The 24,943-nt window shown below is 38.9% G+C and overlaps 2 protein-coding genes across 3 annotated transcripts in view; one reads left to right on the top strand and one right to left on the bottom strand.

Moving 5' to 3' along the window:
• The window catches only part of gipc3 (GIPC PDZ domain containing family, member 3), a 19,898-nt gene extending 4,987 nt beyond the window's left edge, over positions 1 to 14,911 (bottom strand). Inside the window, exons 1-5 of one of the 2 annotated variants that reach the window (XM_014333176.2) lie at positions 13,261 to 14,911; positions 10,212 to 10,397; positions 9,604 to 9,784; positions 1,283 to 1,392; positions 351 to 432 (exon numbers count right to left, since the gene is read on the bottom strand). In XM_014333176.2, coding sequence (XP_014188662.1) covers positions 351 to 432; positions 1,283 to 1,392; positions 9,604 to 9,784; positions 10,212 to 10,397; positions 13,261 to 13,554 — 853 coding nt within the window. In that variant the 5' untranslated portion in view covers positions 13,555 to 14,911. The remainder of the gene's footprint in view (positions 1 to 350; positions 433 to 1,282; positions 1,393 to 9,603; positions 9,785 to 10,211; positions 10,398 to 13,260) is intronic. The other variant, XM_042222764.1, reaches the window with a different exon arrangement.
• A 2,839-nt stretch (positions 14,912 to 17,750) lies between these two features.
• si:zfos-943e10.1 (GRAM domain-containing protein 2B) overlaps positions 17,751 to 24,943 on the top strand; it is an 18,015-nt gene continuing 10,822 nt past the window's right edge. Inside the window, exon 1 of the mRNA XM_005920899.3 lies at positions 17,751 to 17,969. Coding sequence (XP_005920961.1) covers positions 17,878 to 17,969 — 92 coding nt within the window. The 5' untranslated portion in view covers positions 17,751 to 17,877. The remainder of the gene's footprint in view (positions 17,970 to 24,943) is intronic.

The following is a 24,943-nucleotide window of genomic DNA, read 5'->3' as shown; positions in this document are numbered from 1 at the left end:
CTTATCTTATCTTATCTTATCTTATCTTATCTTATCTTATCTTATCTTATCTTATCTTATCTTATCTTATCTTATCTTATCTTATCTTATCTTATCAAAGTAAAAGTCACTCCCTTTGAAATGTGTTGGTTTCACCAGTAAGACAAAAGTTGCATGGTTCCAATTTGCATCATATTTTCCCAAGTCTAATTACTAATAGGAGTGATCAGAACAGTGTGATGCAGAAGCCTCTTTGCATCAGATTTCACCTAATAATGCTGAACAGAAACCCCTTGCTAGCAGCTCTTTCCTATCAACTAGTGAAGATTACATTTATTTTAAGGACAAAAATGTTAATTGGCAAGTCTTACCCAGCTCCAAGTCTCTGATGCCCATGTAGCTCTCCAACAGGTCATCCACTTTTTTGGTGGCTCGTTCTTCAAATTCATTCTGCTGGCATAAAACATATGAACAAAAGTGTGCAATCCTATGATAAACATGGTGGCAGAGGATCTAAGACAGCATGTCACTGGATTGCTCCTTTGTCAGGGACTTTGTTTTTAATTTACTGTTATAAAGCTATATGAGCATCTATGGATGATGAAGTCCTTAGTGTTAAAAATCCATAGAGTAATTATCCTTATTATGAAATCATGTAAATATGTTTATATATTCTGTTTGATCTCATTCCAGATCAGTATAATGTAAAATATGCAGCATAAAGAAAATGATTTCCAAGATTTTTTTTCCAACCTAATAAAGAAGACTTAATTTAAGACACTTTGATTAAATCAAACAAGAAGCACTCTGCTCACTCAAATAATCTGATCACACTCAGTCTTGTTTGTTTCGTGCTCTACAGATGAAAGACATGTACGTAAGTGTAGACATGCACAACTAGTTCTCTCTTCTTTTTCTAGTCTCTTATGACTGCCACAGGGTTTATTTGATGAAAAACTGAAACTCTAAAGCCCACATATTTAAAATATTACTAAAAAGCACTAATATGGTGCTATAGCTCTGTGTCAAGTGTGTGAAAACCATGAGACATAATTAGAAAAAGGCAGTCAACAAAATGATCGGTGGTTCAACCATTAAACACTTGTGTGGGAGGAAATGATAAATTTTTTTATAAAGATCACTTCCTGTGAAAGAGTTTCGTTTGCTTGTTTGTGTGTGAGTGGAGTCAAACAGTTCAGTTACTTATTTAAAATGCTCTATATGAGCTCTGTGTGTGTGTAAACGCACACTGAGAACATCTGAAAATGCAATCAGTCATTGTCCGGCAGGACGTAAAACTCACCACTTCCTGAACTGTAGCAGAACCCTTGGACCTTAGTCGCAGGGTTTCCTTCCCATTCACCATCTTGCCCTCATTAGACTTTGGCGCTCTAGTCCTCATTCCAATCATGTCTAACAACACACGCAGAACAACAATCATTAATCAACGTCAAATGCTTATTTGGTTAGAAGTAGCATGATGTTAATTGTGTAACATTGATTTTTTTTTTCTTCTTGCAAACTATGAATATATTCTTCGATTTTTTTCCCAAGAGGCTGATGTGTTCCTTCCAACACATCACTGTCAACACAGTTTTTTGGAAAAGAAAGACAACTATAACAATGCTTAAAGATTTCCATTCCTTATTTGGAAGTGGTATCGCATCCTGTGAAAATCTAAAAAAACTCTAGCCCACTGTGCTGGAGTCAGTCTTGTTTGTGTGATATCTTTAGCAGGTTCTTGTGTAATGTATTTCCAGTGTCACTGTTGGCTGTTGAGTTGATGAATGTGTTTGTGTTAAAAACGTTCACCCCAAATCATTTGCTAAGACCTGCATCATTATAATCTGTACACTGTACAGTAATTGAAAAGCAACATTGCCGACATCTGTGAATTCAAATGGATTTGTATTTTTATTTGTCTCTGCATTGCTGTGCATATCTTTAACCCTCAGTGGGGCAATTTTGAGCCCCATTTTATTTTAAACAACACATTCTTGATGATTCTGTGTTCATCTTACCGAAATGCTGCCCTGAACCTATGAGAGATATTCTAAAATGTTCAGATCTGATTAATGATGGTTTTCAATCATTTCATGGAAATATAAATGAAACACTAACACACATACAAAGAAAATTACATTCAAATAACCCTCGTCTGTTGATTTTTACAGAATATAGTTTTGTGTTTTTTTTAATAGCAAAGTGTTGATGAACTGGGGACTCTATAACTGACAGAAAATTGGAATTAAGTCAGTGTCAGTGTGTTTTTTTATACTTTTGTTAAAAAAAATTAAACATATTTAACCTTTACATATTGTTCAGGTCACATTTGACCCATTTTGACATTGGATAGCATTAAAAATGCAGAAAATATTTCTTTCATTTTTTTTTAGCCTGAAATTTAATGACTTTTCCTAAAGTAAGAGATTTAAGATTAAAAAGATTAAAAGGTACCTGAGCTGAAACACAAAAGTGTTTCTGCAAATATTTCCAACTATGGAAAGTTGTTGGAGAAGTAGACAAATTCATGGACTTTAAATTTCCTGCCTTCCTGATTTCTTAGTCTTTTTTGTTTATTTCTCATACTTACAGTTTTTCTCAGTCGCTTTGGTGCTTTTCTCACATCACTATCAGTGTTGGTCAAGTTACTTGAAAAAAGTAATCAGTAACTAATTACTGATTACTTCCCCAAAAAAGTAATCCCGTTACTTTACTGATTACTTATTTTCAAAAGTAATTAATTACTTAGTTACTTAGTTACTTTTTAAAAACACGATTTACAACCTGAATAGGTGATAAAGCGATAGATCTTTCAGCCCAATTCTACTTTTTCTGCATAATCCATCATACAAAATGTAATCAAATGGAAAAGTCTCTTTTTAAAACTTGTTTTATTAGTTTTAATCTTTTAACTTTATGCATCAAGCAAAAATTTAATTATATGCAACATTCTCTGACTGGAAGAAATTTGTTTAACATTTAAACCTATTTTCTGCACATTCCAGCACATAAAATAAAATATTTTTTGTGTTTACACTCAGTCTTTCAAATAGATGCAAGTAAAACACAGCAGAAAATAAATAAAGTCAAAGACTAGCGGTCCTGTTGCTCTATTTTCACCTGTAAAGCAGGAGGGGTAGGCGGAGGTTTACCCTGGTGCAGGTGTGCCAGCGGTCAGTGGAAGAATCGCGAGTTTCTCTGTGAATTTCCCATTACGTCGTAGCGCACTCGGTGCTTGCTTGGAAGTTTAGGGGTTTTTTTCGCTGAAAAAGAAGTTTTCTTCCCACGCACAGCGACACTAATGTTTTTGTCACTTTTTATGGAATCAAACTCAAAGTAAGGTCAGTACTTCCACGCTTTAAACGCTGCACGCTCATACTCTCTCCCGCACTCGATATATGATCCATTGTTGATCTGCACACAGCTGTTGTCACGAACGTCGCACTCGCTTACGTCACTGTCATGAGACATTCTCGCAAGAAAATCACGGTTTTAGTAACGCAGTAACGCAGCGTTCCTACGGGAAAGTAACAGTAATCTAATTACCGTTTTTGCAATAGTAATCCCTTACTTTACGCGTTACTTGAAAAAACTAATCGGATTACAGTAACACGTTACATGTAACATGTACACGTTACATGTAACGCGTTACTGCCCATCTCTGATCACTATTAACATTTGCACAGCAGTTAGTGTATTTCTCAAAACAATTAGTGCAAGCTGCAAAACCTAGTGGATAACCTGCAAAAGCAGGTCACTTGCTCAAAATCAATAATCCATTCCTCAAAAACAAGTATTCATGTCAATGAAACTGTCAGTGTCATCAAAATGAGAAGTCTTGAACCATCTCGATGACCAAGATAATCAAATGGCTTTGTCATGTTTTCATTATGACAGTGTACAGTATTCTCTCAGTGTCTTCCAATGCAAAAAAAGGTCAGAACTCGGTGACACTACCTGAAAATGCTCAAGACAGCATTATACACTTTTTGCACAGCCATGTACAATCAAATCTACAGTAGAGTTAGACATTCCTGTAGTTATGGAAGTAAGTGAGTACAAGACACTGAATACGTATGTTTCACATTTTTACTGTGTAGGATGTTTGTAATTTTACAACATTGTGCAAAAGAAAAATACTCTACAGTCGCGTATTTAGAATAAGCATGAGAAACACCCTTTTTGGCAGAGCTGTGCACAAATGTGAACAATATAACAGTATATATTGTAAATGAACATACGTAAATCATTCTGGCACATTCAGACGTTCCTGTCTGTCTGGCCACATATTCCCATCTACATCACAACAGATACTGCATCCATGGCTGCTAGCATGGCCATTTGTGAATGCTGGTCACAAACCTTCCACCTCCAGGCAGACAAAAACTCCTCTATCGGATTAAGGAATGGGGAGTAGGGAGGGAGATATTCAACAGGCATTCTGTCATGTGCTGCAAACCACTGTCTGACCAGATGTGAGTAGTGAAAAGGGACATTATCCCACACAACAACATACTTGTTGAGTTGACCTCCACCCCTCTCATTCTCAGGGACTATGGCATGAGAGAAATTGTTCAATTTCAGGGACAGGAAAAAATAATGGAAAAAAGGTATAACATTTTCTTGACAGCATTTGAAAACTAATTCACCAATTTTGGATGTAATGACTCAAGCAATGAAATAAAGACTATTGGTTTTATTGGGAACGACTATTTAGCATCCAAAGGTATAGTTCATTTTGACTGACATGACATAAGCAAATGATAATGTGGTCGATGGCAGAGAACTGTATGAAAGCAACTGAAACGTGTCCAAGAGCATTTGCAATTTGTTCAGAGGAAGGAGAAATTGCTACTATGATGTGCACAAATGACTAAATGTTGTGGAGGTTGCACTAATGGTTTTGAGATTTTGATATTTTCATTTTTCATTTTGATCTGAGAAAAGCACCAAAGCGACTGAGAAAAACTGTAAATGTTTCAGATCGCAATCAAAATTACAAAATTGTGTTTTTAAATTATTATTTTATTTATTAGAAGGTAATAAGGGAAAATACCTATCCAAACTTACCTGTCCCTATGTGAAAAACAGATCACTTGAGGGTCACTACTAACACACTAAACCCCTAAATGAACATTTGCATGTAGAAAAATTTGCAGACTGCTGTTAGAATTTAGGTCACTGGTACAAGCATGGCTGTAGCGCTCTGGTATTTCAGAGAGATGCTCAATGCTTAAATACTTCCCAGAGAAATCATTTGAGCCCATGTCTCCTGAGGTCTGCATTAAAATGCATATCTGGTTATTTCAATAATTTCTAAGAGAAAATAACAGTTCAGGGGTAAAGTCAGAGATCAGCATCAGCTATGTCATGCTAACAGTATAAACAACTGATACTCCAGAAGCAACTACTGTATGTAGCATCTTTGTCCTGCTGCGAGTCAAACATGATTGATAAATATGACACATCTTGATTGGAGCTGAACTTTATGTGACTTTTTGTCCTTGTAATACAGCAGCTCCAGCCACAGACTCTGCAAATACTGAGTAAACCTTCATGATGCACACAAAAACAAAAAACAACTTTAGCTTTAAACTCTATGTGTGTGAGTATGAGAACCAACATGTGTTACAATTTTAGGATTCGAGTATACTTTATCATCTTACGTTTAATCGAATCCATCAAAATGCCATTTGGCAGCATGTTTTCATTTTTAAATCAAGTCATTTAGTTGCTAACACACCTAGAAAGACTTGCGATTGACAGATTTACCCAGTGAGATGAGGGGATTTGTTTCTGCTCTTGTCACTGTGATGCAGAGGGTCACACCACACTGTGACAGTTCACACACACATACAAAAGAGGTGGAGACTGAAAGCACAATGTGATATACTGGAACGTTGCCGGGTTTATTAAAGGAGCTTGATATGGGGATGCCACTCAGCTTGGGTTCTAAATTGTCATTTCCTCATTGACCATGAGAGATAGCTGCAAAACAGTAACAACATAACACGACAGCTTCAAAAGCAAACTAATCCAGGTTGTAATCCATTCCAATCATAATTATGCATCTTTATTCTATGCTAGTATTTTGATGTGTATTGCATTCTCAAAATGACTGGAATATCTGTTAACAGAGATGTGACAACATGTTACGAGATACCGATCTGTTGCAGGAAGTAAGCCAGTTAACCATGGATTTGGTTTCCTGTCTGATAAGCGTGCTGTGGACAATGAGGCTCCAAACCAGTCAGATTCACTTAGGAAAGGAGAGTAAGGTGTTTCCTCTATATATTGTAACGAGGATGCAATAAATCAACAACTCACCGAACTGTTGACAGGTAAACTATTTTTCATAAAGAGATACTTCATGCTGTTAAGGACCTTTGCTGTTTGAAAGGCACAGAGATTTGATGTGTGTAGCATAGAGGCACCACAGTGCCGCTGATGTCAGCTTAAACAAGCTTGTCAGACTGTAACATGACATAAAAGCAAATACAGCACAAGGTGGCTTGTCAAATCACTATTAGCTGATGAACCTGCTAACCACTTCTTTTTATTTCCTGGCAGACATTTGCATGAAATGTAAATAAAAGTACCTTTTGAGCTCTATAAAACAGTGAAAGCACAACATGTACATTTGGATCAAACATTTACTTTACTTAATTTCTTTGGCAGTGACTCTGCAAGAGTGTGAAAAATGAGCTGCTATGTCTTTTCTCTCTCTCCCGCCCTTCACTCTTTATCGCTGTGTTAGCATGGTTTATGTCTTCTTTTCTCCCTTCTCATCTCCAAGCCCAGACCATCCAGGCAGATGGCAGTCTGCCGTGCCGTGAGTCTGCTATCAGTTTCTCCTTATTAGAAGACATTTGCTCCTTTTTTCCATTTTTTCTCGAACGTTTTGCTGTTACTTTGCAACAGATCCCACAGAACAATTCTCACACAACAATTCAGTCCATATAACGTTGACAAGCTGACTATATATTTTTGAGACAAGGGGGTTAGGAATGTAACTCAGAAGGCTGTTCTCATGAGCGCACTGCCATCCATCCATCTATCCATTTTCTTCTGCTTATCCAAGGCCGGGTCATGGGGGCAGCAGTCTAAGCAGAGAAGCCCAGTCCTCCCTATCCCTGGCCACCTCCTCCAGCTTGTGCGGGGAACACCAAGGTTTTCTCAGGCCAGCCGAGTAATGTAATCTGTCCAGCATGTCCTGGGTGTGCCCCTGGGACCCCCTCCCGTTGGGACATGCCCAGAACGCCTCACCTAGGCCCAGAAGGCATCCTTATCAGATGCTATAACCACCTCAACAGGCTCCTTTCTGGACAGGGGTGCAACTAAGGGGAACCCAGGGGGCACTGGCCACCCCCCAAAATTTGCTGGCCCCCTAGTGGCACCCCTAGTAAGATAGTCCTATGGTGGTGATAATTTTAATAAACATGAGCACAACACAAAGGAAGACACCCCATTATGCATTGAAACATTAACTGTTTTGGGGGTTATATTTTTAGTGGTCCCCATATTGCTACCCCTATGAAAAAATTCTGGAAGCACCCCTGACTCTCAACCCCTCCCGAATGACCAAACTCCCCACCAAATCTCTAAGGGACAGGCCACCCAGTTCATTTCCACCACTTGTATCCGCGATCTTGTTCTTTCAGTCACTACCCAAACTCATGACCTTAGGTGAGGGTACAGACGTAGATTGACCGGTAAATCAAGAGTTTCGCTTTTATGCTCTGTTTTCTTTTCACCAACAGACTGGCACAGCATCCATCACTGCAGCTGCAGCACCAGTTTGTCTGTTGCTTGTCTATCTTGTCTATCTCCTCCTCCCCGCTCCCCTCACTTGTGAACAAGACCCTGAGATACTTAGTCCTCCACTTGAAGCAGCAACTTGTCCCTGACCTGGGACAGAGCTGAAGCCCTTTTAGGTTTAGGATTAGGTAGGGATGGAGCCCGGTGTTGGGTCTGTGCTTCCACAGGCCCCGCTGGTTTAGAGACTTAACGAAGCAAGACGAACAGCAATCAATCGATTTTACTTGCTAGCAAGGGAGGCTGGTCAGAACCAGGCTCTTGGAGCTGAACGCTCCTCACCTGTTTCCTAGCCAACTTCAAATAAACAGCCTTCCTTGCAGCCTTTTTATTGAATACAGTTACAGTTTACACAGGCACCACCCATTGTAACAACCCCGTGGTGTGTCGGGCCCTTGTATTTGTGTGTATGCATGTGCGAGAATGTGTGTGTGTGTGTGTGTAGGTGCCCGTGAGTGTGTGTGTGTTTGTGTTTGGGGGTGCATTTGTGTGACCACCTGCTCACCAAAGGGTCATAAAGGCAGGAAGTTTACTAAACAAGAAAACAAAACCTTCACCTAGGATGTGCCTATAATAAAACACTACAGCCTCCCTCACCATTCAACAGGCTGGGGAGGGGGTTAGAAACAAAGGAATGTCTTTGATTATACAGTTTGAACCAAGACTTACAAATTTAAGTAACACAATGACAACATTTAACAATTTCAACCTAACACCCGGTTTTGGTGAAATATACTCTAGACCTTTAACAGATTAAGGATTCAATTAATTCAGTGTTATGCATATAGCACCAAGGCACAACAGTAGTCACCTCAAGGTGCTTTAGTTTGTAAGGTAGAGACCCTACTACAATAACTGCAGATAGTGTTGTGCTGCTTAAAGTGAGAATTAGACCGTAAGGACAGAAAAATAAATGTCTGCCTCCATACAAGTGATGCACGTGTTCCTGTCTAAATGGTGTTTCCAGTATTCCTTTTAGAGATTTGTGAATAATTGTTCCCCAGGGTTAACAACAACAACTGCAAAAATCATTCACAGCCTTTTTTTATTAGATATGTGCATGTGCATTAAATTTTACTCAGTAAGTGAGACGACAGTTGTTTTACAAAGAAAAATAAAAACTGAGAAGGCAAAACATTATTAGTTTATATTTGTCTGCAGTATTATAGACTCAGTCTATGAACACAAAGTGAATTCATTTACATTTGTCTGCATTCTTAATTTATATTTCACACATGGTCATTGCAGCTGACTACTGTAACACTGGTCAATTAACTGTGGCTGGAAAGTTTAACGGGAGTTCAAGGCCCACTGGCAGACCGCCAGTGAAATATCCCTGCATCCTCTTTCTGTTTTTGCTGATGAGTTATGAAAAACATCTGAGGAGTACTAACCCCATCAACAGCTGAGGACAATGTCAGGCAGGGTGGCAATAAGCTATTAGTGTCTACTTTCTGTGGGCTGTCGTACCAGGGGAAGTTGGTGTGCTTACAATATTAAATAGCCATGCCATGCTATAAATCACAGTTTTTTCCCATTGTTTTAGCACCAGGAACCCTGCTGGTTTTTACTGAATTACATAACTATACATAAACTTTAATGTAGGTCAGTGAGTGAATGCAAAGGCCAGGAAGTAATAGTACTGACACTTTTAGTATGAATATTTTTAAAACTACTGAATTTTAATAGTTTTTGTGTGCAGACCCAGTGTCATCTAAGGCTCTAAGCGAGTTCAAGTCAAAACACCCATATTAAAGTCTAAATTTACAATTAAATTAAAACAAATATCCACCATGTTCTACTTACCAAAGGCTTTCTTGGGTCCCACAAGTCGAAGAGTGAAGGGTACGCCTCTCGGTTGCTCTTTTAGCATCTTTGCAACCTCGTAGTGCCGACACCCTACAATGCTCTGGTCATTGATGGCCTCGATGTGATCTCCAACACATACTGTCTTCAGCTGGTCGATGGTGCTGCCTTCCTTTATCCTCTGAAAGACAAAGATTTGACTAAATACAGTATATGACTATGATGTGAGTTATCAGCTTTTTGGGGGGGAGAAAGCACATTGCATTGACATATTACAACTAGTGTAATCATTACAGATTTTACAATGACATATTTTTATTATTGCAATATGAACAAAAAAAGGAAATTGGATTTTAATTTGTTTGACTTTTATTCTGGTTAGATTGTTAAAGTTTCTCAGAAAAGTGGATTTATCTAACTTTAATGACGTCCTAAAAATGTCCTTGGTTTTATCTTTTCGAACACCTCTGTGGCCTCTTACTGTAAGGTAGCAATGACCAGCAGAAGAGTGGAGTTTCTGCTCTGTTTGTCTTATTAATCATCACAAAAAACTCAAAATGTTGCAGCAATTGGTAAAAAAAACCCCAAAACAACAACTTCTCATCCACCTTGATGAAAGCATAGCCAGCCCCGTTGTCTGTGATCGTGAGACCCAGTGCATCTTCTGTCTTTGTCACTTCCACCTCTTTGGTCTCCCCTCTTACATGGGCAAAGATGAAGTCCTCCAGTCCAATCTGTCCCCCCAGTAGTTTCTGCATGTCCACTTTATGAGAGTTGAGAGTGCAGAACAGGATCTGAGGAGAAGGAATATATATATATACATATATATATATATATATATATGTATATATATTAGGTAAAGTGAAAAAGTGAGTCAAGCAAGGCCTGTAGCCAGTATAAAGACTCACAAAAATTAATAAGCTATGGGACTGATCTTTGTTAGATTAAGTGTTAATAGTATTATTTATATTATTTCTAATACTGGACTGATTTAAGCACATTTGTTGGTATTAAAATCTAATTGCCACTGAATGCATGACCATAAAACTGTAACCCTGCAGCCTCTCTTGTTCTTTCATTAACTTGCTCTTGTTTTATTACAAAAGCAAATGGACCGCATCGAAATTTCTCAAGCTGTGCTGTACATACATTAGACAGCAGAGGGCAGTAGAGCCAAATAATAAGCTTAGCTGAATTTGTGGTCATGTTGTTTTCAGCTATGAGTGCGATATCTGCAGCACATCCAGCGGTGAATGATTAAGAAACTTCATTTAAAAGTTTCAACTTCATACAAAACTATTAAGCCACAACATACATGCAGGTTGAGTAGTAGCCTAATACACGTTTTTTCCTTCTGCTTTACAAGATCACACAATCATACTTGTTGCTGATTCACACTACAGATCCAAATTCTTTTCTAAAAAAAAAAAAAAGCTCTCAAGATCGCCTTTTTAACGTCACCCATGCATTGAAACAATTGTGTTTTAAACGAGTATGTTTAAAACTGTGTGACTGAACCTTTGTAGAATATCTTGTCCATGATTATTTGAGAACTTGAGCTTTCGCAAACTGTGCGAGCAGATGTCAAAGTTCAGTTTTCTTTCATAAACCGACATTCGAGATAACTTGCGTTGACTTTTTTCTTTTTTCATAATAACTGCCTTGGCAAACGTCTTACTGTCGTCCAAAGTCTTCTCTGATACCTGGCTTTACAATAACTCTATGCTATTGCTATTGATTCCATCTGAGGTCAAGGACACTTCTCACTGTCTGCATGCAATTGGATTTTAGGCAGTTATACAGTGCATGTTGTTAAAGTAACTAAACTAGTAACATTTAATCATAAAGTCTCTCTGTATAGCAGGGAGAGTATTTGTACTTTTGCAGTCTACCCTGACCAAATATATTTCACATTAAAAAAAGACGTATTTGTTGATGTATTTGTTGCAAGGTAATTCATGAATCTGTATTATTTCCTCACTTAGTAAGCAGCTTTTTGTTGTTGTTTGTATGTTTATTTGTTGCTGAATTCTTGGATGTGACATGACATGGCTGACAACTTCAGATGGGGAAGTGTTTGCAATATATTCTACAGCTACAGGTTACTTTTTACAGCTTGATCTTCTGAGTTGCAGGGCTGTGTTTGTAATATCAGACTACATGTAAATGTATTTCATTATACATTATTAGTATTGTAAATCAATGTAAATAGAACAAAAAGATAAAGAAAAAAAAATACTAAGGGAATGATTTTAACACTTATCGAAAGTAATCGCATATTTTGTGTTAGTGAGGATCAGTTGATTGTTTCCTTCTAAAACAGATATTGCATGTCAAAGGTTACTTTAACAAGGTTGAACATTGCGTGCCGCATGTTTTTTCATGTGATTGCATGTGTCACAGTCATGGTTGGCGGGTGCCCAACAAGAACGTCAAGGTCATTTACTATGAAATGTAACTTGGTCTCCGTGGCTTAATCTTACGTTTATATCTATCAGTTATGCTGAAAGCCTTCATGGTTGGCCTTTATAGCTGATAACTAGCTGATAGGGCCAGAGTTGAAGAGTGATGTTCTATTGCCAAGTGTGTTCAATCAGCTATGGAATGAAGCAAAAATAGCAGCAAATGCTGCATTCAAGTCTTTTCAGTTTATATATGTGTGCTGGTGCAAATCATTTGTGTATATCTTTATTAATTATGTTGGGTTTTTTTGTTTTGTTTTACTGTTTCCTCCTACTCTTTCTTTGTTGCGTCTATTAACACCTGCTCTGGCTGAATTTAATCTAAATGGCCATCTTAAAATAATTTGCCTTTTAACATGTTTAGCACTCAGGGCCGTAACAGACTGCTCCATCCAGGCCTTCCAAAGGTTCACAGTCAAGGTCTCAACTCAAGGATTACAGGCTTTATGAGCAGATTCTTCTGTAACCTAATTGCAAGCAACAATTTGGTAATCTACAAAGCTACAAGTGAGCTATTTAGTTGTCTATTAATTATTGTGAGGGAAAAGAAAATATATATACTGTAAGTTATATTATCTACTCAAATTGTGATACTTTACATGACTGTGCTCTAATACATTTTTAAGTCTACACGAGCTTTAACAACTATCTAATGTGTCAAATATTTCTTTTAGAATTTACTGAGAATGACTACTTTTCCAGTTAGAAAAAATAGGTATTCAGTTCTATTCATAAAAACAGCCGCAGTGTTATATTCCTATGAGTGACTAAGCACACAATATCTTTTTGTCTACCCTACTTTGTGGGTTAATCAACTTTCAAAATAAAATTATTTCCTCCTGTTGTTGTTGTTTTGTTTTTTTTAGGACTCTATAACTGTAGCCTGTCACGTTAAATGTTTGTTAACTGATAAGAAGTCCTTATATGGTTATTTCTTTCCGCTATTGGTCCTGGTCAAGGTGCAAACCAATACACATGCTGGCTGACAGTAAGTAGTAAATGATCGTTGCGCTTCATGGAAAAAAAAGAAGAAGCAGAGAATGGAAACCCAACACCTGTTCACAACTAGCCTGATAGTCCTGAATTTCTACTGGTTAAAAAAAAACAACCAAATGGTTGTTTTTAAAAATGTGTTTCCACAACTGAACATGTCACTTTATTATTTTATTGCATCCATAGCCAAGTGTAGTTGTACCTCTGAGGGGGAGATGTTGAACACTTCTGCGATCTTGGCATACAGCTCCTTGACATTAGTGAATCCATGAATACGGCCTGTGGGACTCCCATGAGCCAGCTGGGTGTGGAAGATGAGCTTAGGTCTGGGGTATTCTGGTGGCCCTGCTGGTGGCGGTGAAGGGGGAGGGAGCGGAGGCGCTGTGGGCTCCGGACACCCCTGACTCTGGCTCTGGTTCTGGGCCTTCTGCTCCTCCGTGGCCTCGGCCCCTGCTGCCTTGGAGTCCTGCGGGCTCATAGCCTCTCCGGTCTGCATCAGCCCCAACTTAAGCTGGGTCCTCCCCTAGGAGCCCTGGTGGTGCACTGCTCAGAAAGAGAGAAAAACACTGTCCTCCCCGACCGTTTAGCTGACCAACCATCCAACCAACCAGCTACTCAAAGCTTTGCAGCAAAGAAAACATAAATTAGTGATGAGAGCAGCTTGGTAACAGAAGCTGAAAAAAGCAAGCCAGACTCTACCAGGTAGAAACCCAATACCTTTTGAGTTGAGGCTTGTATTTGTTACACCTGAGCCTTGGGGAGCTCACGCATATCGAACACACACAAAACATATCAAGCAACGGGTTTTTTGTTCATATATGTGATATGGTTATGATTCTAATCCTTATATCAGTTCAGAGAAGTCACACAAGCACGTCCTAGAATATGTAAACCTCCTTCTTAAGTGTGAAGATTTCCTGCATACCTGCAATTCTGTATAACTACCAAAGTGGGCCACTGGGAGTTGGTCACAGACAATATCCCAGTGTTACCAGTAAGATGATATCCTTGTAAGATGCCCCCGTTCGCTGGCCTTATTGAATGAAAGAGGTTGTTGCTGGGGTAAATCCTTGGTGATGCAGTGACCTTTCTGACCCCACAGACAACTTACACCAACACAAGATTACACTTAAAGCCAAAATATAGATGTTTAACTCATTAACTCAATCTAAATTAGTGTCTTAGAAAGTGTTGACACATGACTAAAAAACACTCAAATAAAGAGTATTACAGTATATCTTATTATCAAACTCCAAGCACTGGTCATATATTGTTCACGGCAATGTAAATGGACAAATAATACCCATGAGAGATGGAAGTGTAGTATTAGTGATTAATGCAGTTAATAATAAAAAGGAAATTTTCATCAAGTGCTTGAAAAGCTCAGCTAGTAACAGTAAACACTGGATGAAAACTTACCCTTCACACATGGGGTAGACTGAAACAAAAGCCAGGGCGAGCTTGGAAAGGGCATTTTTATTTTCATTTTCATTCGAATCTGAGAAAAACAGGCAGGGCAATATGTAAAAGATGTTCTACTAATTATTTATGGGGAATGGCAGGTGACGTTCAAACAACAAACAGCCTTATGTGAAATGACTCAATATATTTCCATGACATTGTGCCCATGTGATCAGCTGCCTCTCATAGTTTTACTTGTCTCACTTCATCCCGTGTGATGCACTACTGATGCAAATCAGGGATTTTTTTTAAAAAAAAATTTTGCCTTCTCTGGACACAATAAAATATTTGTCTTTCAGATATGGAAATTCCAAATGGGCAACTCAGTATGTCCCTGCCAATGTGACTTCCTCCAAACAGTGGTTCTTTCCAATGTTCTTTCTTCTGTCTGCATAAATGTTTGCATACTAAAATAATGTTTGAGATGTTTATACTACTTAGCAAGTTTATTATAGCTAAATTCAAACTAAAAATTAAAACTAGATGTGGAAAAAAACATTTTAGTTAAATACATTTAAAAATAGACTTATGAATAAAATTTCAACAGAAACTATTTTGTGAACTTGGAAAACTAACTAAAAAATGTAAAGGAAACATCCGTAGTTTCAGTGTTTGTTAGAAGATTTTACAAGAACTTTATTGAGACTCTGGATGTCCACAAGACTGTGAGTCATTTCTAAATACAGATATATTTATCCATCCGTTACTATTACAACATTTACAGCTATTACTGTTCCTGCATTACTGCTAGTAATATTCATAATTAAAATTATAGTCATAGTAATTTATCTACGTTTATAAAGGTCATACTAAGGATGAGTAATGCTATATAAATGAGGAAGCACTTGCTGATACTTTGCTATCAATGCTTAAAAGTGACAAAACTCTTTTCATATAGCTCATTCCTTTTCTTCCTTCCAAGATGTTGCGAAACTTTTCGGTGTTCTCGAGTATTTAGTCCAGAATTTGGTAATAGAAATCTTTCTAGCAACACATTAATTTAGCAACAGATAGTAGATAGTCCTCTAAGCAAAGGACAGCTCACTTTCTTCTCTTGCTCAGACTTGCATGATAATCTGGATCTTTATCTTTAACACCCAGCCTAACATATACACATTGTTACATGTAAAACTGAGACTTCAGTAACTCCATGCAGTCAAAAATCGTGCAAATAAGATTCTATAATGCAGAAGTAAAAACGAAACTAAAGGACAGCCGGTAAATGAATGCTAACGGAAGTATTTTTTAAAATGTTTGCAGTGGTGCACATTAAATGTTCCCATTCAGCCTAACAGCTTTTAAGAGATGACGTTTCTTTTTATTATTCAGTCATGTTAAAATCCTTTACAAATATTGAAAGGATAAAGGACAAGTATGTGACTCAAACATTTAGTAATAGCAAAAGGTGTGGTTTTACAAGACTAAAATCTTTTACTGTGGTGAAAAAAACCCATTGCTTTTATTCTGTTTTTCTCTTTTTTCAGTATGTGTATTTTTTTTATTTTTTGTTATGCAGTTTTCATTTTTCAGGAAATTCCCCTGCTATGTCAAAGGTTACATTTCCCAATCCTTGCTACTTACTTTTAAATTTATATTCTCTCTAATAATGATACCTGATGTTTTGCTTGTGGTTATTCCAAAGACCTGCTGTAAACACTGCGTTTCAGTAAGAATTTAAGGTCAGGAAGAAAGATATTGTGCATATTTCCAGGCTAACAAATACCCTGGGACCCTGGGATTTTATTATTTTTTGAATCTTTGGGTGGTTTCCTATTTGGTCAATTGTAATCCATCTTATTTTACTCAGTAGCCAGCAGAGAAACGCCAGTTACTGCCTACACTGCACGTACACCCCCCAAAACATGATTTCCTCCCCTCTATCTGTGTTGTTTCCTGGGAGAGGGGATGGAAGGGGAGACCGGGGGTTGGCTGGTGTAGGCCAGATTTTGTGAGGGTGGTGTGTTTGCTGTGTCATGCGGCAGTACACTGCGTCTTCTGTTCACAGTAGCGTGGCAGCGCCTGAGCTGCCAAGTGAGGCCAAAAAAGGCTTCTGGCATTTGCGTCCACATTTCTCAAAAATGCTATAAGATAATGGTTCTGTTTTGTGTGTGTAAGATCTCTATGAATAGAGTTTAACTCTTGGGAATGCAGTGACAAGTAATTAAGAAAATATTATTCTAACTTTTTCATATTTTTAGACAGAATGGACCCTCGCGGCCTCAACAACGAGGCTGAAAGTCAAACCCTAAAACAACTTTTTCGAGGTTGCTCATGTCTTATCACACAAACAGAGTCACTTCGATACGCGACATCTCTGTAACATATTCTGTTTTTTTCCTACACATACATAGTCACATGTAGCACACGTAGACATCCACTGTGATTGCAATGTGACTTAGCTGACAGTCTAAACTGTGGCCTTATGACCTTGGTCTGCTGAGTAGGTGTATAAAAAGCCATTTGTTGCTGCAGTTGGTGCCATTTTCCAGTGAGGTGGGGGAGGTGAAACTGCATGCTGGCAGTGCTGGGCTAAAATGAAGTGGTATGGACCACAAGAAAAGACACCAAGCGAGGAATTATAACCTTCTGAGTTGTTGGATTTCCCCTAATAAAATGGCACAAATTTTCGTTTGTCTTCTAGCTCATCATAAGCAGTGATATTTAAGTAAATTTGCTTTACTGTGCCCTGCATGCCAGCACCAGTGGAATTAGTTGACTTGCAGTGACACAACTGCTCTGTCTGAAAGTGCTATTGTTTATTTAAAACGCAGATGATCCTGGTAGCTTATGTTTGTTTGTTTTAATATGAGCTGATGTGGCCGGTTTCATTATCACACAACAAAACTTGAGCTTTCAGTTCTTAAATGAAAAAAGTAAGTAGGCAACTCTCTGCAGCTTTTTCAAATTAACTTCAGTATATTTTGACACAAGAAACACTGTTGTTAAACCACAGGGCATACACCCCTCTGTTGATCGCACGTGAGATGTTAAAACCGTGTAAATTATTGACTGAAAAGGCCATGCCAGCACAACAACGTTACGGAGCCCCGTTTTTATACCGCTCTTCAGAAAGGGACGACCCCATTTCCATAAAAGGTAATGGGCGGTCAACGCAAGACAAACCACCGTATTCTGATTGGACAACCGGGCTGACATGACCGTTTTTTCAACCTTGTTTGCCAAATGTGATTGGTCCTCCGACTTGGTCCGATTTAAGCTCATTATCATAATCAGCCGTGGCTGAAGTGGGGAAGAAGAGGGGGGTCAGGGGAAAAAAAGCAGAAGCCAAACAAGAACGCTGGAGTTTGGCGTGGAGAGTCGTTTCTATACGAATCGACTACCACTGGCTGAGGGAAGAATGCTTGAAAACAAAAGAGAGAGGTTGAAAACTTTCCTCAGGAAGATCGACGAGAAGGCCATTGTCAGAATAAAACACTTCATGAAAGAGAGGTAAGCGGTATTAATGCGGTGCGGCTAGCCGAACCGTTATTTGCCGGGTGTGCATCAGTACTGGGCGGATGCACACTATCCCTTTGACAGCAGCTTGTTCGATAAGATTTTATATTTTGAGTTCATGCTGACGTGCTGTTTAACCGAACAGTGTTAAATAAGTTTAAGGGAGCAATTTTGGTTAAGATGGACGTGATGCCAGTTACTGGGGATTTACTGCTAACATGGTAGCACTCGCTAGGCCGAAGATCTGCTGATATTTAAATGAACTAATGCTAACGATACATTCATATATATATATATATATATAATTTTTTGTTTTTTTTAACGAAATTAAAGCTGTTAAAGGGTAAGAGCTAAAGCTCACTAGGCACCAGTAAATAGTTGCAGCCGCTGGCACCTTTTATAGTATTGGTTTGTGTGCATTAGCACAGCATATACTGAAGCATAAGAGCCTAAAGGATGTTGTTAGCTTAGCCACTGACTTGGCTGGTAGTCTGAGCATCTGACCCCATTCATGTTTCCTGGCTAGTCTTGGTAAAAGTGTTTTCCAGTGTTAAAATGTAATTACTTGGCCACTGATGTATGAAATGTTGTCCTCTGAAGTAAATATATGTGCTTTAAAACTTAACACCAATGTGTGAAGTGTGGTTTTACACGCTGGGTGGGAGGGTGGGTGGTGTAATTTCAAACTGTTGTCTTTCATCGTTTATTTCAAATTTTCTAGAACAGTGTAGTCGACCCATTTTAGCCTTGTGATGTTTGTGTGAGCAGTATTAGCTCCTTAATCTTTTCCAGTAAGCGTAAATAAACAGTATTACCAGATGGAGAGTGGTGTAAACTAAGCTAGTCCAGAACTTGTAGGCTCTTAATCTCGCCTTTGCCCATTTCTGAGAAATCATGACTTCATCTGCTGACCAATGTGGGTCAGATTGGCGTCATATTGATTCTGTAGTCATCCTGACTGATAATCTAGTCTTTTCAGTGGGCAGAGGCACGTTTACCACCATCACAGTCACCCACACGAGCCTACAGTATAGTGTGTTTCCCTCTAACCTCTCAGGGAAACTCACAAACACACTTGTCACATGTAGTATGTCCAAGTCTGTCTTCTCAGAAAAAACTATTTATAGCTCCTGTGAGTTGACCACAGGTGGTACATGGTGTATTATATAAATGCTTTCAGCATTTCATTGTGAGTACTCACGTCCTCTGAGCTCTGCCTTTAAGTTCTTCCCCTTACATGGCCATTTGCTCGAGTGCCAACCCAGCTGAAGTGTCCTGCCGGTTATCAGGATAGCTACTGTGTGTGTCCAGTATGGCATGTACCATGATCATGTTTCCAAAACTCGCACTTTTTTTTATGATGGTGTAAGGCTTCAAGAAAAACCAAAACTCTTGCCTTGCGATTGCAACATTAAGCCAGAGTAATTCAATTCCCTGCATTGGTTAATTTCCAGAATGAAGTTGAAAGTATCAGATTTAATAAATGTGCTGCTTATTTTTGTCAAAAAAGTGACTGAAGCCAGGAATTAAGTGAAATCTCTGCTTTAACACAGATTACATGCTTCTGAGCTCATTGCAAGTTGTAGTTGTTTTGCATACTGTCAGATGTCTTTGCTTCCAATGTAAAATAACCTGGTGCAGATTAGCTGCAATGTCTGGGCGTAGGAGCCTAGTATAGTCTGGGTGGGGCAGCTATGACTCCAGAAGGATGCTCCCAGTGCAGACCTTCCTTGCCACTGTAGGCAGAGAAGACTGTGGTTTAAATAATGCTGCAGGCATTGGGAAATCTGAAGTTAGAAGATGAAAACCACATTTGCACCACTGTTTGTCAGTAAATGAAAGGTTGAAGGCCAACTAGGTGGTCACATTTGAAGTTGCGTGTTGCTTCTGTCAGTCTAGTGCCACCTTGTTACAGAGTCAAGAAAGAGGCTATATTTTTCTTAGCTTTTTTTTTTTTTAAAAACCTTTTTGGAGCTCGCAGTGGCTTGGAGAATTTCACCTAATGTTTTTGCATTGGTTAGTCTCATTTTAGAGAGACGACTTTATGCAGGCTTATCTGAATGCACGAGTTAAAGCCTGTTTACGTTCGGCTCAACTTTGAACAGCAGAATAACATCTGATTTAGCTCTTCAATGACAGAATGTCTTGTCTCTAGTCAATAAAGAACTTAAACCTTGATTTTTATGACTACCTTATCTTTTCGACAAGGTGAAAACTGCTCATTGGAAGCTGTAGGAGGAACTATTTTTCCAGAGTATTAGACTGCATTTGTGGGGCCTAACGAGCCAGTTAATGTGTTTTGTGTTCAGTTTTTCACTACAAAATGCTATAATTACTAGGGGTGGGCCATATTATACCATTCACGGCATAACAAAGCTAGGCAACGATAAGAAAATGACATATGGGCGATCGTGGCTCAAGAGTTGGGAGTTCGCCTTGTAATCGGAAGGTTGCCGGTTCGAGCCCCGGCTTGGACAGTCTCGGTCGTTGTGTCCTTGGGCGAGACACTTCACCCGTTGCCTACTGGTGGTGGTCAGAGGGCCCGGTGGCGCCAGTGTCCGGCAGCCTCGCCTCTGTCAGTGCGCCCCAGGGTGGCTGTGGCTACAATGTAGCTTGCCATCACCAGTGTGTGAATGTGTGGATGACTGGATATGTAAAGCGCTTTGGGGTCCTTAGGGACTAGTAAAGCGCTATATAAATACAGGCCATTTACCATATCGCGATAGAATATGGGTAAAACGCTCATGCGCAGTGCCGAAAAGGCACGGAGAATGCACGGTAATGGAAAATGTGAATGGGGAAAGTAGATTGAGTGAAACGGATGAGCCAGAATTGTTTTGTAAAAATGGTGCAGCTTAACTGGTTTGGTGTTTGTCCGTCAGATACACAACAAAGTACTTTTTTTTTTTTTTTGTAGAACATGCAAGCGGGCTGTCGTTATTGCCGTATTTGTCGGACTAAGGTGCTTGTAAATCTGGGAGTAATCTGGGTCCTAAACTCTGTCCTTTAAAGTCCCGAAGTCAAACGAACATCGCTGAGAGTGTAAAACAGTCTAAATTCTTTCATCTCTAATGAAATGATCAGCATTGCTGCTTTACCAGGTGTAATTATGAAGTTCAACATCCAGGCATCCATGAAAACAGAATTCATTACATTTAACGGAGTTAGAAGTTAGCAGGAAGTTAGCTCGCTAGTTTCGCTTACCTAAACATGATATAGCATGTTCTGACTGAGAGATTTCTGGAAAAAATTCAAACGTACAGCTCTGCTATCACTTCCAACATAAATGAAGACAGGAAGCGACACAGCAGTGACGTTTGTAGGGTTACTGAAGTTGGGCTAGCTGGTATATAATGAGGCTATCAACACAGCTGTGTTAGCATAACATAAACAGTGAAGCTCAAGGATGAACGCTAACACTTTTCCACTCGATAAAAGTTAACGTGACGGTTCCTGATGGTTAGAGACAAATGCAATCGCATGGCAGGATGCTGTAAACGGACCAAACTTCAGTCAGTAGAACAACTGAGATAATCCATCCACAATAGAAGGTTAGTCATTAATATACTGCAACAACATGGGAATAGATCAGCTGTGATAGAATACAGCATTAATGAATCAATGGTACAGAAGTGGAGGAATCAAGAAGAATGAGTTGAATAAAGTTTGATTTATCTCACTGCTTTGTTTCGCTTAACGTGCCTTATAATCTCGTGCACCTTATGGTCCGAGAAATACCTATTTGACTTTTTTTTTATTTGGCACACTGCAGTTTAATGTTGCAAAGCACCTCTTTTTAACTTCAGTGGATATTATACATGGTTATGCTCAGGATATGTCAGCCCATTTCTACTGGAAATACCTTTTGGTTAAACTTTCAGCAAGGAATTTGCATTTGCACTGTTAAATGTTTATATAGCTTTAATGCATATAAAAACAGCTACTTGTTTAAGTAAAATGAATGGATGGGGGTTTTTTGCGCTAGTAAAGTTGTGGAGTTGTATTTTGTCTCGCAGAAATTATATCGTCAGTTATATCGTTATCGCAAATTTTCAAATGTATATCGTGATATATATTTTTGGCCATATCGCCCTGCCCTAATAATTACCCTGTTGGCCACTGTCTTAGACTGCAATTGGTGATGTTAGTTCTCTTCTGCATCCTCTGTGAGCTCACTGCGTCACCAGCAGCTCTCCACCTGCTGCAGAGCAGAACAAGGTCTTACCTCTAGTCCAAGCTGGTGGAGTTGTGGCCTGTTCAACAGCAGGGTGTGAAACTCGAGACAGGTGAATTACATCAAAGACTGCCACAAAAGCAACCTGCCTTTTAGACAAACATTAGATCCGGCTAGGTGGTTTAAAGAATTTTTAAAACGGAACATGTCCTTGTGCAATCATCAGCATAGATTAACATCCCACACAAGTGAAGTGGATGTGTGGGGAAAGTTTTCACTCAACTACACTTCCTGCTCTGCAGTGAAATGTATTATATCCTTCACGCAAAACCATGTTTTACATGAATGTTTCCTATGGCTTTATTCACACACACCGTGATAGTCACACAGAAAGCTAGCTTAGGAAAGTTTGAGAGAAGATTTGTAAAACTTCCAGATGCGGTCAGATAATGAGATGTGTCTGAAACGAAATGTAGAAAAGGGACGGGTTTATGCATTGTGACATCTAAATTAATTTATTGCAATCCTTCATATGTTTGCACTTATTGTAATCGTAATGTTGAGTGGGACTTTAAAAACAAACAAACAAAAAAACAGCACATTACTAGGGCTCACCTGCCGGGACACTGTGAGCACTCTGTTTGTTGCCTTGAAGAAAGAACCTCTCTGTCTTTGCCTGGTTTGCACAGGAGGAAGTGGGGAGAGATGCTGTGTGCACAGGGCCACGTGATTCCCCACAGAGAAACACACATTTATCCTGTAATGCTCTCTGTTCTAGTTTGCGCATACACACACACACAAACACAGTTTTTCAACAGACTGAGTACTGGCAGGGTGCCACAGAGTCTGAAATTTTGCCATGTCCATTGGCTTCCTTCCCTGCCCTTCCTGGGTACTCTACTGACGCTCACAGACATGCACGTATGCAAGCAGACGCATTATGCTTTTCAGTCCAGCCGACAATATTATTAAGGTCATCTTTGACATTATGTCTGAAAGTTGTTGTTGTTTTTGTTTTGTTTTTTTTCATTTTTTGTTCCCTTTTTGGCTAAAAATTTTAACTATGTTGTCATAAAGTAGTTGAGATGAATTTGTTTGTTGCATACTATCTTTGGTGGATTATAAAAGATTATGGCTGTCAAATGACATGGTTCACCGAACACAGTTGCAATAATCTCTTGTGCTTTTATTGAACTTGTTCTGTTGGTTGCTGGAGAAAGAGTAGGTCACATTTATATTTAAAAAAAACAAAAACAGATCCATGGGTCTCCAGAAGATGGTGCTCTTACACTTTGTGTTTCTAATTGTTCTCAATATTCTCAATTATTCTGATCTTTGAGAGATTCACACATGTAATGCTTCCCCAAGCCTCACTTGTAAACATTGGGCTGCGTGTTGGTTATGGAAATGCATTCTGTACTAAAGCAATTTTGTCTTAAGGCAACTGTCACTGCAGACCAGCTGACGCTGGCTTGACGTCTGAAGCTAAACTCTCGGGATCATCTCAGGGTAGTGAATGAAAGCAGTGTATACCCCAAGGAGTACTTTTAATGACTGGAATGTCCTGTACTGGAGAAATTGGTCTTCACCACACTAGAATTCACTGGTAATCACATTTGTATGACTATTATACTGAAAAGCATTTCTTTCACAGGCGAGAGAATAAATGGCAGTTCACCTTTCACACTGTTTGTAAGGTGGTGATCTTTTGCTGAAACCTAGGCTGAACAATGCAGTAAAGTGTCACAACTCTTGATTTTTGGTTTTCTTAATATTCTTATGATGCAAACATGCATTCTATTGTCATCATGTTCGGTGAAATTCTAACAGGCCAGGTAATAAAAGTGTCTTTTCCTTTTTTGTCACTGGGACAAATTGACACATCAGGGGATTAACAGCCAGATCTCCTGCTGTGGGGGTGTAGGTGTTGGCTTTGTGTAGCTTTTAAATAACTTGATTAAGGTTGTTGTGTAAGGGGTTTGTTGTGTGATGTTGTGCAGTGTATCAGGAGTTTTAAAAAGCAGGGATAAGGGGGAAAACGGTGGCCCACTGACCAGCTGAACGTCAGTGGAACGCCTTTGTACTGTTTATATCCAAGGCATGTTTAGTCAACCCCCTGTCATTTTGATATAAAAGGAACAGTTGATAAAGTAATAAGGACATTAACTCTAAGAATATTACTAAGGAACTGAAATTTATTGAGATATGCATTTGCCTAATAAGCAGAAAATGCCCATCTTGATCTTGGGATGAGACACAAAACACTTTGGGGTGGCATCAAGAAGGTCATCCAGCATAAAAATCTGCCAGATCAGACATGATCCACCTGCTGTGGTGAATGATGGAGCAGCTAAAAGTAGTCATTTTCCCAGGTGACAATGAAGAGAAGTCATTACGAAATGGGAATTACTGTTACTGTAAAGTAGGAGCGTAATTGCCTCCATTAGGTAAATGCATGCTGTTCTACAATGTGTCATCCTATAGCTCTGCTCTGAGAAGCTCCTATTGAAAATGTTGCAACAACCAATATTTAGAAAGGAAGGAGTGGTTTCCTTTTATTTCCTTTTTTTTTTTTTTTTTTTTTTGTATTGTGACTAAATTAGGCCTGAAGTCACATGCCCAGCTGGACGTTATCTTTCTCAGTGATGTTGATGTCATGGGTATAGAAATAGTCTATAGATGAAAAAACACCCTAGGCTCCGCTACATTTACAGCACCCCACCTATGGGGTGACTTTTTTTTTATTTATTTATTTTTTCTTATTTTAATTTGTGTGTTAGTCAACAGCTTTTGA

Source organism: Haplochromis burtoni, unplaced genomic scaffold, assembly GCF_018398535.1.
Source record: "Haplochromis burtoni strain Fernald_Lab_line unplaced genomic scaffold, NCSU_Asbu1 Contig_5, whole genome shotgun sequence".
NCBI classification, from domain to species: domain Eukaryota; kingdom Metazoa; phylum Chordata; class Actinopteri; order Cichliformes; family Cichlidae; genus Haplochromis; species Haplochromis burtoni.
This window is presented reverse-complemented; position numbering and strand designations above follow the sequence as displayed.